The following is a 17,907-nucleotide window of genomic DNA, read 5'->3' as shown; positions in this document are numbered from 1 at the left end:
TGCTGGTTAGCGGGAGATGTGAACCCAACTTTGACACATACTATATGGCCTTCTAACCATTAGGTGAAGCAGTCAAGGGATGGCCCTCACAAAGTCTACACTAAGCTGTTTGTTCTCTGAACCTCTAAAACTGTGACCTAAGTAAACCCTTTCATTCCATAGAGTCAATTTCCTTAGACATTTCATTGCAGTAATGTGCAGCTAACAATCAAATGCCAGTTACAAAAAGACCATGCAGTGAATGATTCCAGTTACAAGTTTCAAACAGGAAAATCTAAATAAAATAGATTAGTAGCAAGCTAGGGCTAGAAGAAGAGGGAAATGGGAAGTGACTATTAACAAATAGGTCTTCTTTCAGGCATGATGAAAACATTCAAAAAACAAGAGTAGAGTAGTAGTCACTTATTCATTGAGAAATATTTATTGATCACCTCCTACTTCCCAACTATTGACTACACTTTAGCTCTATTTCTTATATGAATCACTTGCTACAGTTCTTGAATTCAATTGGGACTCCTCTTCTTCAACCTATCCTAAATATTTCTGCTAGTAATCTTTCTAAAAACCAAATTTCATGACACTCTTCCACATAACATCTGCCACAGACTTCATAACACCTTTAGATAAAAGTCCAATTATTCTGTGCTAGGCCTTTTGTAATCCAGATGCCCAATCAACTCCAAAACACATTCCCACCTAACAGTACATGCAAGTGTACATGTGCACACACACACACACACACACACACACACACAGGAACACACACAAGAACATCTTTTTTTCTTTCTGACATCACAATGGCTTCAAATATTCTGTTCCCTGTATTATGAATGCTTTTCACCAAACATACTCCAATTTATCCATAAATCCTATTCTTCTAATGTACAGATGATTAACCAAATTTGTCCTTGAAAACATATCAAGAATCATGCTCAAAAAAAAATAAAATGTGCTCTGATTAAGTTTTAAGTGATTCTTCCATACTAAATTGAAAACTCTATTTCTCAGTGTGAAAGTACCTTGCACTTCTTTGCTTCTATCACAGCATGAAGCATTAAAATTGCAGGTTCATTTATTTGTTTCTAATACTAGCTTGTACCTGTAATCTAAGTTTAAAAAGTTATAATTCTAAGTAAAAAAAATTAGTATTATTTAAAATCAAATGAAGCTGATTCTTTTCTACTTATCCTGTAATAAAATGAGCACCCAAATTCCTAGTTATTAGTTCAAACAGTTACTACAGTCATAGGATCAATCCAAAACATCAGCCAAAACTCTATAAAGAAATATCCCTGAAACAATAACTTTGCTGAGGACACTATTTCCGAGAGCAGCCAGTCACACCTTTCAACCTCTACTCTGGGTTTTCAACGTGAGCTACCACAAAACAAAACATGTAAGAGGCTTTGGATCAGTATACCCGAAGATATCAATGTGGTCAACTCATCATTTACTCAATTTATTTTGATCTTTTAATTCTTTCACTCAAATTTGTTTCCCCTCATTTATCTCTTTTCATCTCTGTACTTTCTTTGCTTCTTTTTCCTTCCACTGAATTTTCTTTCTTTGAATTCTTCTGTTTATGCTCCTTAAATGGAATGATACCTACTTATTCACTCTCTTCCCTTTTTTATCACATCAGAACACAAAACAAAACTTGTTCCCACTTCCCTTTATGGCCAGACTATGATAAAAGCAAGACATCACAGGCATCTAATTATGGTCTCTATAAACATAATACAACTTCACAAAAAGTACAAATCTGACGTTTCCTTATATCTGCAAATAGAATAAGCAGTTTACTTTTGCAAAACACCCACATTTCTTGAAAGATAAAGACCGGAATCTTATCAATCGGTATGTAACCATGAAGAAAATTATAAAGTTACTAAATGTCAACATATTTGTAATAATCAATATATCAGGACTCACTACACTATTGACTGCAAAAAAAAAAAAAAAGAGAACCCCAAAATATCAGTATTTCATATGGGAGAAATACAACATTTTAAAGCAAAATATAAATGGATATAAAATAGATTACCTTCCTTCATTGACAAGTTCAATAAAAGCAAGACCTGCATTCTTCTGAATAGAATTCTGCCACTCCTAAAAGACAGCAAAAAATAGTTGAAGAAATATCACTCAATTATTTCTTTTAAAACAATAGTCATGAAAAACATCCCCACATCAATCTTATACCTTAGTTTTTAAAGGAAAAGTTCTATAAAACATGTTGCTTACCTCGCACAGCCCTATGAACACACAAAGATTGATACTGAAAAGTATTAAACAAGCAAAGAGTAACTTTATTTGGCATAAACTAAATGAGCCTACCCACATATATCTTGCCCTTTTGTTCTATATCATTATAAACTAACATAATTAAAATAGTTGGGAGTTGGATAAAAAGGCAGTAAGAAAGGCAGTTAAAAAAAAAAAAAGAAAAAGAAAAACCCAAAGACAGAGATTTTTTTGTTTCATTTAAAAAAAAACACATTAGTAAATACAACATATTTTCAAAAAAAAAAAAAAGATGACTAGTAATTGGGAAAAAGACAAGAAAGAATAGTGAATTGTGCTAGATCCACATATGAGCTGGAAAACTGTAATTTATTGCCCTCGATATTAGCAATATATAAGTTTATACCTATTATTTTATCCATTAGCATTTATCCACTGAAAAGATATACAATTAAAAGCCTATAAGTCAATCAGCAAGTGTAACCAAATGAATTCTACAATTCTTATCGCAAAACATACATAAAACAAGCATTAATATAATAGGGAAAGGCCTGCATTGATTGAAATAGACCGAGAATCAAGAAGTGCCAATAAAGGTAGCCATGTATGTATGTGTTTATGTCTATAACCATACACACAAACTCATGTACAAATCTCTTTTTAATGAACTGGAAACATAGTTTTATGTATGAAGTGTTAAGAAATATGTTTCTTTTCAAAAAATGATGATTAATGATTGAGGAAAATAAAATAATGAATTGTGCTAGAACTACAGTGAGCTGAAAAACTGTATTTCACTGCTCCATAAATACATGGCATAAGACTATAACTATATTTTTACCCATGAAAAATTTATCCTCTAACATTAGGACATGTTTCTTAGTACCCAAAAGCCCTTTGCATTCTAACTATATGATACCTCTTAACTTATCTTTTCATTTTCTCATAACACCTAAACAATATGAGGCTTAGCTACTAACCATTGTTCACCATAAACTGGGTTATATTTTCTGAATATAATAACTTTTAAAAGTTTTAAATTCCATGTAATTTTAAATTAATATCTTTCTACTTCATTTTTTTTAATCACAGCCTTTTTTTTCCATTTTCTCCTTTTATACCATTTTTGTTCAATCTTTATTTGTGTTTTGAAAAATCCAACATGGCTATCAGAACTAAAATGACTGCATGCCATGATTTTGTTGAATAATTCCATTTTATGAATAGTGTAGGTATGATCACGCTAACAGAACATGTACAGTAGAATGAAAAATAAATATGTCCAGTAAGATGAAAATCAACTTCAAAGTCAGGTAGACAATGAAGGGTAGGTAGTCTCTGACTGATCTAGCAGAAGAAAGTAAAGCAACATATTATTGAGGAAAGACTAGGTGGTCATGAAATCTGTGTTCTGATTCTGATTCAGACATAATAGGATATGCCCTAGGACAGATCACATTACATTTCCACATTATACATTCCCTCACGATATTTTCTTCCCTGTACAATATTTCATTATCATTTACTAACAATTAGAAATTCATGATTCAAAGTCTACAAAATATTATCTCTCAAAATCCATAGTTGCCACACACTGAAACTACAAAACACAGATTCTAAATTTCTTTCACTAACATAAACCAAATCAAACATAAAATAGAAATGTGAAACTGATTAAAAATCCTTTTCTTTCCAACAATATGAAATTAACAAACTGGTAGTTCAAAGAAAAGTAATCAAATTCCATGAAAGAATATACCCCTGAGAGAGAAGCACATGCCACACCTTCTTCGTCTCCAAAAGGTATTGGGAAGGAGATGAAAATAAACAAAACTGCAGATACGTTTTTTGATCTTGGTACAAAGAGGCTCACACTTCATTTCCCAGGCACAGCACAGTGGCATACCAAGCTTCAAAGAGTTACCCAAATCTAGTAATGCATAGGAACAGTAGAATAAAGACAAATTTAATGGCAGATGGACCAAAAACAACTCGAGCTGTCTCATGCCCTAGGAAGAGTGAGAAAACGCTAGAAGTTTATAGAAGTAGCTTAGAGTTTAAGGGGATGAAAAAACCAACTGTGACCTTTGTAGGCAGGCAGAAAGTTATCGAATGGGAACATGATACCACCAGGAATGTCACAGCCATAAAACAGAAGCATTCACTCACTTCTCAGCTTTCTTATCTAACACGAACTTTTGCTGGAAAGCCATTTGGAAATCTGATATAACACCAGAGAATGGAAAGACAAGACCTGAAATTGAGTGAGTTTTCATTCAGATCACATAGTTTAAGGGGGGTGGGGGGGGTCTCAAAATGGAGATGAAAGAAAAATATGGTGAAAGTTACTTCCCTTACTAGAAAAAAAGAACTTAAGAAAGAATAGAAGAACTAGTTTAGCAAATGACAAATTATTGCCTTAGTCATTTTCCTTTTCAAAGAATCTACTACCAGAAACAAGACAAGGAAGCTCCCTCTCACTACTGTTTTTCAACATGATTATGGGAGTTGTGGATAATGCAATAAGACAAGAAAAAGAAATTAAAAGTATTATGACGGGGGCTGGGGTCCTGGCTCAGTGATAGAGCACTTGCCTAGCATGTGTGAAGTAAAGGATTCGATTCTCAGCACTGCATATAAATAAAGAACCATTGACAACTAAAAAATATATACTTTTAAGAAAAAGTATAATGATAGGAGGAAGTGTACTATTTTTGTTTACAGAAGACATAATTGTCAACATGAAAAATCCAAAATAACTGACCCAAACACTTCTGGAACTAATACATGGTAATACCAAGGTTGTAGAATACAACTGGAATTTGAAGTAAAAACAATACTACCTCTAAATATAAATATATTTATATTTATAACAATACTACCTCTAAACATAAATATAAGAAAATATTAAATAAATTATGTACAAGATCAACATGAAAAAATACAATATGCTCGTGAAACCAAAGAAAAACAAATAAATATGAATGATATTCCATTTACATGGATAGGATAATTCAATATTGTCAAGATGTCAGTTGCTCCCAAACTGATCTACAAATTCCATGCAATTCCAATCTAAATATCAGCAAGTTATTTTATGGAAATCAATAGACTGATTCTAAAGTTTAAAGAGACAGACATAAAACAGTTCACATATTAGTGCAGGAGAAGAATGAAGGTGGAGGCTTAACATACTTGACTTTAAAACTTACTATAGGCTGGGTAGGTGGCACATGCCTGTAATCCCAGCAGCTCGGGAGGCTAAGGTAGGAGGATCGTGGGTTTGAAGCCAGCCTCAGCAATGATGAGTTGCTAAGCAACTCAGTGAGACCCTGTCTCTAAATATAATACAGAACAGGGCTGGGGATGTGGCCCAGTGGTTAAGTTCAATCCCAGTACCATAAAAAAAAAAGAAACTTATTACAGAGGATGTGGTTACAGTTCAGTGGTAGACTGCATGACCAGCATGTATGAGACACTAGGTTCAATTCTCAGCACCACATAAAAATAAGTAAATAAAATAAGTGTATTGTGTCCATCTACAACTAAAGAAGAAAAATTTAAACACTGCAGCACTTGTCTACTATAAGTGAGACACTTGGTTCCATTCTCATAAAAATAAATAAAATAAAGGAATTATGTCCATAACTAACTTAAAAAAAAAAAACACTTACTACAAAGCTACAGAAATCAAGAAAGTATATATTCAAAATAACAGATGAACAGATCAATGGAACACATTATAAGGCCCATAAATAAACCCACATAAATAATCAATTAATCTTTGATAAAGGAGCAAAGGCAACACAATGGAAAGAAGACAGTCTTTTCAATAAATAGTGGTGAAAAAACTAAACATTCACATGTAAAAAATGAATTTAGATAAACATCATTCACAAAAATTAACTAAAAATGGATCACAGACCTCAATGTAAAACTATAAAACCCTTAGAAGATAATCGAGGAAAGTCTAAATGACGTTGGGCTTGACAATGATTTTTAAATACAACACCAAAGGCATATTCCAGTGGGAAAAAAATTAATCTTATCAGTGAAGTTAAGAATTTACTTCTAGAGGCTGGGGCTGTAGGTCAGTGGCAGAGAACTTGCCTTGGACGTGTGAGGTACTGGGCTCGATCCTCAAGACCACATAAAAATAAATAAATAAAGATATTGTACCAGCTACAACTAAAATAAATAATAAATAAAAAGAATTTACTTCTAATAATCAAATATTTCCTCTTTACAAAATATAATGCCAAGAGAATGAAATAAAATATTTGCAAAATACATATCTGATAATAAGTGCTATTATCTAAAAATGTACAAAGATCTCTTAAAAGGCAAGGATAAGGGGGGGGGGGGGACCCTATTAAGCAATGGGCCAAAGACCTTAACAGACACTTCACCAAACAAGAGATATAAATAAGCATATAAAAGATTCTCCACAGGTTATGTCACTGGAGAAATGCAAATTCAAGCAACAATGACATATTAGGACACTTTCATTAGAATGGCCAAAATCCAGAAGACTGACACAAACAAATGCAAACAATGGAGCTACCGGAAACTTCATTCAACAGTTGGTGGAAATGCACATTGATACAGTCACTTTAGCTGTATTTTATGATCCAGCAATTGTGATCCTTGGTATTAACCCAAAGGAATTAAAAGCATACTTAACAACCTCACAAAGAAATATATAGCAACTTTATTGATAAAAGCCAAACCTTGAAAACAATCAAGACATCCTTCAGAAGATGAGTATATCAACTGTGCTACAAATCAGATAATGGAATATTATTCAGCATTAAAAAGAATGAGCAATAAAGCCCTTAAAGGCATGAAAGAAACATAATAATACACATCAATAAGGACAAGAAACCCATTTGAAAGTCTACATCCTATGATTGCAACTGTTATAATATTATGGAAAAGGAAAAAATATGGAGAATGTGAAAAAAGATCAGCATTTGGAGGAGGAGGAAAAGAAGGAATCAATCAGGAAAAAAGGCAAGGACGGGGGATGGAGTATAGCTCAGTGGTGGAGTGCTTGCCTAGCACATGTGCGGCACTGGGTTCAATCCTCAGCACATAAAAATAAATAAAGGCATTATGTCCATCTACAACTAAAAAATAAGTTGAAAGAAAAGCAAGAATCATTAAGCTGTGAAAGTGCTCATCATATAATATAATGTTGAATATACGCCATATTGCACAAACCAATAGCATGCACAACACTGAGAGTGAACTTTTAATGTAAGTTATGGATTTGGGATAATAACAAGTATGTCAGTGTAGGTTTAGCAGATGTAACAACTTTGCCCCTCTTGTAGAGAATACTGACAATGGACAAGGTTAAACATGTATAGGGACTACATAAAAAACTTCTGTATGTCTACTCAATTTTGCATGAATCTAAAATCACTCTAAAAAGTAAAGTATACATAAAAATTTAATTGTAAAAGTATTTATTAATGCAATTTTTCTCAAATCCATTTTTATGATCTAAAACTATAATAAGAAGGTATTTTTATCATATAATACAGACAAATTTCAAACTCCATTTGGATAAATACCAGCTGAAAAGACACATATTTTCAACAAGCAAATGTCATTTTTATTTAATTTCATTAGGTACACAAGCTTCTACTTACATATAAAATCATGAAGTATGCTATTTAAATTCAACAGAGATTTTAAGTTTCAATGCTAAAGTTAGATGAAAAACTAGTTAAAATCAGTACTGTATAACTATCAAAATTTAACCACATAAAACACAAACTACACTTGATCTGAAAAATCGCATAAAATACATTTTTTTTCTTTTAAATTTTAAACAAATTAGGGGGTTGTGGCTCAGTGGTGAAGCACTTGCCTAGCATATGTGAGGCACTAGGTTTGATCCTCAGCACCACATATAAATAAATGAATAAAATAAAGGCACATCAACATCTAAAAATATATATATTTTTTAAAGAAATGAGGCATGAAGGTACATACAGAATAGAAAAAATACCAGTTTTTTATAGAAGCTTAGAAATTCAAATTTGTCACTCTTTCCATTCTTGTTTTCTCAAGGATGGGCATATCTATCATATCTATAAACCCTCATTTGTTAACTGTCAGTAAGTATCATATATTGGTATAGAATAAAAAATAGTTTACAATTTCACAGTAGAAAAAAATCTGATCAGGAATAAAGTAAAAAATATTACGTATATTTTGGCTACAGTTATAAAAATAATATATAATCCTCAAAGACACCACTGGGTTTTCATTTCTCTATAATCCACTTCTAATTATTAATGATCACTGTTTAATAAAATGCCAAGTATTAGATATATAAGTTCATGCTGATAAGAATTAATAATGCATACAAAAAAATTTAAAGCCCATCAGAAAAAAATCTTTCAATTTGTTTGATAATCCAGATGTTGGTAAAAACCAACAACTTTTCTCCATAATAATACATTCTACAATAATACATTCTCTACAGTAATCTGTAGATGTTGCCAAAACCAAAAACAATATTCATTAATCATGCTCTCCTAAGGCATTTTTCTCCACTTCAGAAACAATTATCAAAGAAGGCGTTAGTCTAAACAATTTCATAAACCACAGCTCAATATAACCTTTAGTGAGTTTTAATAGTTGAAAGAAAAGCTTAATGATCATCATCTTTCATGATCATTTCAATATTTCATCACAATATTTACAATTATATACTGATACAAAATTCAGAGTACATTTAAAGTCTTGGTTATCCTTTCCCCAGAGGTACTGATTTAAAAAAAAAAAAACGTTAAAAGCCTCAAATCCAACCACTAATGCAACTAAGTAATTTCAAAACACATTTCAGCGCTTTAGAGAGGAAGAACTCAAAAATCAACAGTCAATAATTTCATACCTGTTCCTAAGCTGTATTTAATTGATTATTACTTCCTAAAGCCATAATTGTTGACTAGTCAATTTTTACTAAAATATACTCTTAGCTTACTAATGTTCTTAAGTAATACAACAAGGTACTATATATTGTGAAATCTATAGAGTTCTACCAAACTTCCAATATGTGCTTTTGGTGTAAAAAGTCTTTTGTTTAATAGAAAAAAGAAGACTTCATTAATAACATTAAGTATATTCCTCCCTACTCTCCACAAATAAACATAGTGGAAAAATACCAATAAATGTACTGTATACAATTATTCACTTAAATTATTTTAATAGAATCCTAATTTCCTTAGAGATTAACTTCACTGTTTTCTGCAAAATAAATAACCTCCTGAAACATACTTTGGTGTCTTGAAGGTACTATATGAAATTACCTAACCTTAAAAATTAACTCCCAAATATTAGCATATTCCAAAGCAGATAAAATCAGGCCACTGACAGACAAGATTCACTATGCAGAATCCATTCTACGGTCACTAATTTTGTCAAACCATCAAATTAATACTGAATGCAGTATTATTTTATTCTGGTGAAAAAGATTCTCTCTAAACTACCTGTTATTCTTTTTATTTACATTTTTCTGATGATTAATGATGCTAAGCATTTTTTCACGTACATTTTTAGGCATTTATATATCGTTTGAGAAATATCTATTCAGATCATCTGTATATTGTTGCTAATGAGTTTTGAGTTCATTATATATTCTGGATATTAATTCCCTTATCAGATGAATAGTTTGAAAACAGTTTCTCTTGTTCTATAGTGTGTCTTCACTCTGTTGTTTCCTTTGCTGTGCAGAATATTCCTAGTTTGAAAGATCACATTTGCCTATGTGTTCCTTTCGTTGCATGAGTTTTTAAAGTCTAATCCAAAACAGCATTGTCTATACAGTTCAAATGTTTCCCCTGTGTTTCATAATTTCAGTTTTGCATTTAGTATTGTATCCATTTTGATTTGATTTTTATACCCAGTGGAAGACAGGTGCCTCTTCATTTTGCAACTGAATACCCAGTTATCCTAGCACCATTTATTAAAGACTAACTTTTCTACAATATCATTTGGTGCCTCTGTTAAAGGTCAATTGGCTTGTATGTGTAGATTTATCTTGGGTTCTCTATTCTGTTCCAATGGTCTGTGTATTGGTAGTATATTTTAAGGTAAAGTATTGTTCAGTCCCCTGATTTGTTCTCTTCACATAAGATTCAGTTGGTCATCTGGGGTCTTTTTAAGTTCCTCATCCTTTTTTTTTTTCTTTTCAATTTTTGTGAAGAATGTCTGTAAGCTACAAATAATTTTGGGGTTACAAATATTTTGTCATAATGTATTCACTTCCTTGGTTCAACTTATTCCTATGTGGGTTTTTGTCTTTTTTTTTTTTTTTTTTATTGCTCCTATAAGTGAGATTGCTTTAATGGGTTTTTTTTTTTTAAGTTGTCAATGGACCTATATTTTATTTATTTATATGTGGTGTTGAGAAACAAACCCAGTGCCTCATACATGCTAGGCAAGCACTCTGCCTTAGGCCAGAACCCCATCCTGAGATTGTTTTCTTGATTTCTTTTTTAGCAAGTTCATTATAGATATTTAAAAATGCTACTGATGGGGCTGGGGTTGTGGCGAAGCAGTAGAGCACTTGCCTAGCATGTGCAAGGCCCTGGATTCAATCCTTAGCACCACATATAAATAAATGAAATAAAGGTAATGTATCCAACTACAACTAAAAAACTAAGTAAATATTTTTTAAAATGCTACTGATTTTTTAATGTTAATTTTGTTCTTAATCGTTATTGATTTTATCAGTTCTAAAAGATTTGCTTATTTGTTTTTGTTTGTTTTTTTAGTACCAGGGATTGAACCCAAGGGCACTCAACCACTAAGCTACATCCCAGCCCTATTGTGTGATCCTTTTAGAGACAGGGTGTCACTAAGTTGCTGAGGGCTTTGCTAAATTGTGAGGCTGGCTTTGAACTTTCAATCCTCCTGCCTCAGCCTCCAGAGCTACTGGGATTATAGGTATGTGCCACCATGTCCAGCTCTAAAAGTTTTTTGATGGAGTCTTTAGGTCCTATATATATAAAATCATATCAACTGCAAAAAAGAGATAATTTGACTTCTTCATTTTTCTTTTTTTCCTCTTACCAAATTGCTCTAAGACATCTACTACTATGTTGAATAAGAGTTGTGAACAAGAACAACTTTATCTCATTATACATCTTAAACGAAACAGTTTAGGTTTTCCTCATTCAATATGATATTAGCTATGGGTTTCTTATACATCACCTTTAGTGTGTTTACGTCTGTGCCTTCTATACCTAAGTTGTTGAGGGTATTTATCACAAAGGGATGTTGAATGCTTATTCTGCATCATTTGAGATATTATGACTTTTGTCCTTTATTCTGTTGATGTGCTTTAATATGCTTACTGCTTTGTTTATGTTGAACTACCCTTGCATCCGTATGAGAAATACCAAGAATCTCTACAGTATGGTTTCTTTTAGTGAGTTGTTCAGCTTCAACATGTTTCTTTTTTATCATCTCTATCTCTTTGTTGAATCTCATTCATACCAGTTATTTTCCTAATTTCTTCTGAACTATGTGTAGTCTCTTGTACCTTGTTAAGTTTCTGAGAATCATCATTTTTAAATTATTTTTTCAGGCAATTCAACAATTTCTTTTTGGGTTCTGTTCCTCAAGAACTCAAGTTTACTCTGGAAGTGTCAGATTATTTTGCTTTTTCATGGTTCTTGTGTCCCTACATTCATATTTGTGCACCATGTGGTTCAGCTGCCTCTACAGAGTGACTTTTTAAGTACAAGATGTTCTGCTGATGATGTGGCTTAGGGAGCCAATTGGGTAGGCTACAATGGCTTTGGTCCAAGGTGGGTGCATTATAATCTCCACATAACTTCTTCAATTATAAATAATGTCAGCCACACTTGCAGGTGATTCAGTAGCCTAGGTTTCAGGGGTTTGTAAAAGTGTTCCACCAGCTAGGAAGAAGCTATCTTAGATGCTTTAGGTTTGCCAGCATCTCTAAATGTGGCACTCATGTCTGTGGGTGACCAGCAATTGTAAATTTCCATGTCTTGTGTCATGATGAGGACACTGTGGCAAGTTTAGGTAGGTAAAAACAGGCTGGCACAGCAGCAAAGGTTAGAGTGCTCCTCAGTTTCTCAAAGCTATGTGGTATCAGAGAGGCTCTGTGGAATCAAGTGAGCCCAGCACAACATGCCCAGTAAGGGGTAGAAGGGGGAACTGCCAGAAAGCCATGCCAATGCCTTCTCAGGACTTGCCTCCTGGAACCACTCCACGTTAGCTATACTTAGCTGCATCCCAGGACCTCAAGAAGGTGGACAGGGCCACCTGACTGCTTCCCAGGGCTGAGGGTGGGTGGACGAGGCGACCAGAAATACATATTTTTTAAGTGCACAATAGGTATTTTGCAAATATTATTCTGAAGAACCTCTAAATAATAAACATTCAAGCTCCATAAATACTATGAAAATAGAAACATGTATCAAAGCTAATTAATAAAATTTTGTTCTTTTTCTAAAGTGTTTTGACCTACCAAATCAAATTAACTCTATTTCTATTGACAGTAAAATATTCTCCTTTTAAAATAAGTGTTGATCTCAGAAACCAAGCATAATTTAAATTAAAGAAAGGAATGAAGGGGCTGAGGTTGTGGCTAAGCAGTAGAACACTTGCCCAGCATGTGCGAGTCCCTAGGTTCGATCCTCAGAACCACATAAAAATAAATAAATAAAATAAAGGTGTGTCCAACTACAACTAAAAAATAAATATTTTTTTAAAAAAGAAAGGAATAAATAAAAATTTAAGTTAACAAACTTCTAAACTCATATTAAACCATTTTGTTTACTTTTTAAAGGCTTGAGCATTTTTTGTTTGCTATTTCTTTCCTTTTTTTTTCAAGATAGTGTCTTGCTATGTTGCTTAGGCTACCCTCAAACTTCTGGGCTCAAGAGAATCTCCTACCTCAGCCTACCAAATAGCTAGTACTCCAGATACAAGTTAATGAGTATGCTTATGGCTTGGGTTCTTTACTTAAATATCCATACCAATTTTTAAGATGTTATAGTTATCTATGCCTTTGTCAAATAAATAAAATTGGATGGATGTAGCTCCAATTACCTAAAAAGAGGTGACATAAATACTATTAAAAAGTTAAAGAAGGCCACAGAGGAGAGATCAAATGAGGAAGGGAAGGTAGTTATGCAAAATGGAAAAACACATTATGCACAGGGCAAAGGTCAAAACTAGGCAAAACTGTTCATAGTCAAGATACAGTACTCTTATGTGCTCAAAGTAACTATCAATAGCTTTTCTATACTGTTTGTACTTTGTGTCAGCAGTCTCACAACAGCATGTAGACATAAACTTGAGTAACCACATACCAGTAAAGAATATAGCATAATTATAAAGGAAAGATCTCTTTATATGATAAACCAAACAAATTACTCAATGAAATAGAAAAATAGATTATTGTCCTTTGGAAAATTCTGATTTCAATTACTTTTGTCAACTGCACAACTAAAATGTACATCTATTTTGTACAAAATCACTCAGCCAGTAAATGAAATATATATAAATATATGTATAAAGTTAAAAATAAGAGAAAAGAAAAAAATTCTATTAAAATCTGATTAGTAAATGGCTCAATTTTATAATTGCTACTTAAATATTTTTCAATGTGACTATGCAGAAGGAATTGAATATTGAGAAAATAACTCTTCATGGGAGGTACAAAAATGTAGGATACAAAGATTGTTAAAACACCAAAGATTAAAATAACATCTAATAATTTCAAAATAATCATTAAAAGACAATTTCCTCATTGCTGCATTTAGGCACATAAAGCATTAATATACTGGACTCTAAAAATCTGTTTTTAAACATTTTAGTAAAAATATATGACCCAACCGATAATGATCCTTCTAATAACTTCCAAACTTGCATCAATTAGTCAGTATCTTTCATGAATCAATACAGAAAGCTTGATTTCCATAAAGGTGACAAAAGTTGCTCTAACCCTTTCCAGCTACAAGCTCTCAACAGATGATCATCATTAAGACTGTATCAGGGCTCCACATTCGGGAGCTATATAAATGTGTCCTATTAGGACATGGTCAGTCTGTTTGGCAACTCTAGTCCTCCAGACATATGGCAACTGCTGCCCTTTGAGGTCTGAAGTCAAGTCTTTAGGGAATCTCAAAGCCTGCACTGAAATTACAAGGAGTGTTCATTAGAGAATGCTGGAAGAGAAACATGAAAGACTTCCATTAAAACTATATAAAACAGCTAATTATTTTTAAAACATTTTTAAACAATGTAATGTATGCCGCTGTAATAAAAAGTATTTAACAACTAACCTTCTTTTTTAAAGCACTGATTTCATGACATGTGTGCACAGTATTCTGCATGCCTCCTATCTCCAACCACAACACAATAAACAATAATTTTATATAAGTGATCAGTCAAGATTATAATATCATAAGAGAGAATTAAATTATTTCATACCTCTAAATCCTTTCTACAGACTGCTATAAATTTTCCAATGAAGTAATTTTTAAGAGTCAAATTTGGGTTTTCTAATATTTAGTTTACAATGATAAAGATTGTTACCTTAAATTCAGTCAAAAGTATGTACACAGATACATTTCTTTTGAAATTTTACTTCTTTAATTCAAAAATCTCTGCCTACATTTTATTTTTATTCTATTTTAAACTAATAATCAAAAAAGTAGGAGCACAAACAATATATAAGATGTGATTAACAGCAAAACATGAAAACTTACAAGATTCAAATGTTTACAATTATAAGGAGAATATCAATTTGATAAATAGGAGTTCAAAGAAAATGCATATCTTTGTCAGGATTTTCAAAAACATCAAACATATAGATATATTCTAATTAAAACTGTTTTCAATTTTAACTGTTTGAATATCTAGATACTTTTTGAGAGAATAAAATCCTAGTTTGTTAAGTTTCACAAGCAAAACAATATTACTACTGAATATTTATTCCAGTAACAAATCTTTATAAAATGCTATATAAAATTCATTAGCTTGCCTCAATCATTTCTAGAATCCTCATATATGTTTGTTTCTGACAGCCTAATTCCAAAAAGCAATTACAATCTCAATCAATATGTAAAAAGACAACAGAAAGCACGTACATTAAACCAATTTAAAAGAATAAAAATCTAAAGAAAACAGATTACAAATGATTTATATGAATGCCTAGTGCTGAAGTTAATTACAAGTAACCCAATAAAATAGTGTCTTTATTATTGTACAGCAAGTAATAGCTCTAGATGTAAAAACCAGAGCTCTTTCTGCTGACTTTTGCATACCCAGTCCCACGGCACACAACATTAAGAATTAAACATGTGGTAAATAAGCCATATAGGAAACAGCAGTTTTTAACTAAAAGCAGAAAAGTTTCTTCTTGTTTAACCATCTGGGGTCTTCCACTCTGAACACTGACCACTGTAAACTGATACTATGTTATCATTTAAAAAATTGTTAAGATTAATATAAAATTGGATTTTAATTTCAGTGCTCAAAGTTTAACTTCAAATAATATATAAATAACTCTGAAATAACATCACATTTGGTTGGTATTCATTAGGAGCAAATTAGGGTTTTTTAATATTTGTGTTACAAAATGATGATATATCGTCACAATTAAAATATTCCAAACTTCATACTATATTCACCTATAAAACTCTGGTCTCCGATTTTAAACATATCTAAGACATATATATTACCTGCTATAGTAATTTCTTATATGTGTCAAGAATCATAATTTATAGCCAATCAGAAGCTTTAATGACTTACCTGGTGAAAAAGAATAAGATCTTTCAATCAAGATAATTTTGTAACTCTTTTCAAATATTTATCCATACTTTTAAGAAAACAGTAGCTGATATCAACCGTAACAGAAAAGTCCTAAGCCATGTTATGGATAAACATCATGATATAAGTATTGTTTGACCTACCCTATAACTGAAACACTGATACAAGTTGAGCATTTCTATTCTGAACATTTGAAATTTGAAATGTTACAAAATCTGAAAGATCCTGGTCAGAGTTATAATAGAAACTACACATATTTACAACTATAATGTTGTGCACACTGTAAATAGTTAAATCAAATAATTAACATCCATCACCTCATCTACGTTTATTTTTGTGGTGAGAATATTTAAGATCTACTCTCTTCATCAGAATCTGATTCTTCAGAGAGGCCTTTTCAAATGATATCTCCTTTTGTCCTTCCTCCATTCTAATAGGATTCAGGTTGAGAATCACCATGTTGAGCAATTTTTAATTATATATTTGGTCGGGGAAAAAAAAGGTTGATAATCAGTAAATTTACCACAAAAATTTTTTCAATTATGGGTAAGACAGTAGCTCTGCTAAAAGAAACGTAGCATAAATGAAAACTACTCAAGTTTACAAACAGACCTTTAAAAATCATTAGAGTAGTAACCCCTATGATGACATCAAAGTTACTTATATCCAGGTACATGCCATTTGGTTTCATAGAAAGAGGTGTCATTGTGGCTAGAATTGAAAACCATGTAATCACTTTTGAGAGTCTTTGGAAAATGTGAATGTTACCCATTAACCTTACCTACATGGAAAATAAAGGTAAAAACTTGTCAATCTCTGAGATCTCTTCTAGCTCAAATTTTTTTTTTATTCAAGATGTAAACAATAGCCTGGAACATAACTCTAAAAATAGAAAAATAATCAAAGAGACTAAAAAATAGTGTCAAACTAAATTTGTGAGGTTAGGATCTAAAAAGTCAAATTAATTTCATAAAAGAAAAATAAGAGGCACTGAAAATATTAAATAGAAAGTATTTCTTATGCTATTAAAAACTGAGATTCAGCATCTAATAATTTTAAATTGTAACCTTTGTTCTTTGAACAGTTTACACAGTTTCACATGTATTACATAATAAGATCTTAATACACCCATTTTACTTAATAAATAAAGGCTTACACAAGTGAAACAAGTGAATAAACCCAAGGTTACAATTAATAAGCTGCAGAAGGAAAACATTTATTAAATTCAGTATCTATCATCACAGCATTTTCTGGCCTCATTTTTCATTAAAAACCTGCCCTAGTCATTTTCCTTCCTCCTCTTATCACTCATGATGGGAACAATTGTTATCTCAAATAGTTCACTTCAAGCAGCAAAGGAATTTATTACTGGAAAAGCAAATAATTACCTTTGGGTTTCGATTATTACTTCACTCAGGCCTAGATCAAAGATCAAACCTCAGATTTTGTTAAAACTTAGTGCATGTCTCTAACTTTCATACTATAAACTGGTGGCTTAACTAAAACAGATCAAATAAAAAAGACACAATAGATGGAATACATACATAATTACTAATATAGTATTGTTCCTTACAAAATTTTTATCATGTTCTAACTGTACATATTGACATATTACAGTACTAACAATATTAGCTCAAAGTGAACTAAGCCAAAGAGTACAAACATTTTTAAAAGACAGTAAGATTTAAACTTGTATGGTAAGGAGCTAGAATGGCTAATATGAACTCTGATATAACTTGCACTAAAATCCATCATGTTATACACTATTTTTGAAAAATATGTAATATGAGAATATAGCCTGAACCTTCAAAAATTATCAGAGAATTTGGCACT

The 17,907-nt window shown here is 31.9% G+C and overlaps 1 protein-coding gene across 5 annotated transcripts in view; it reads right to left on the bottom strand.

Moving 5' to 3' along the window:
- The window catches only part of Lrba (LPS responsive beige-like anchor protein), a 701,372-nt gene that overhangs the window by 446,318 nt on the left and 237,147 nt on the right, over positions 1 to 17,907 (bottom strand). For all 5 annotated transcript variants that reach the window (XM_071614622.1, XM_071614623.1, XM_071614624.1 and 2 more), the window contains exon 34: positions 2,045 to 2,109. In XM_071614622.1, coding sequence (XP_071470723.1) covers positions 2,045 to 2,109 — 65 coding nt within the window. The remainder of the gene's footprint in view (positions 1 to 2,044; positions 2,110 to 17,907) is intronic.

Source organism: Marmota flaviventris, chromosome 7, assembly GCF_047511675.1.
Source record: "Marmota flaviventris isolate mMarFla1 chromosome 7, mMarFla1.hap1, whole genome shotgun sequence".
NCBI lineage: Eukaryota > Metazoa > Chordata > Mammalia > Rodentia > Sciuridae > Marmota > Marmota flaviventris.
This window is presented reverse-complemented; position numbering and strand designations above follow the sequence as displayed.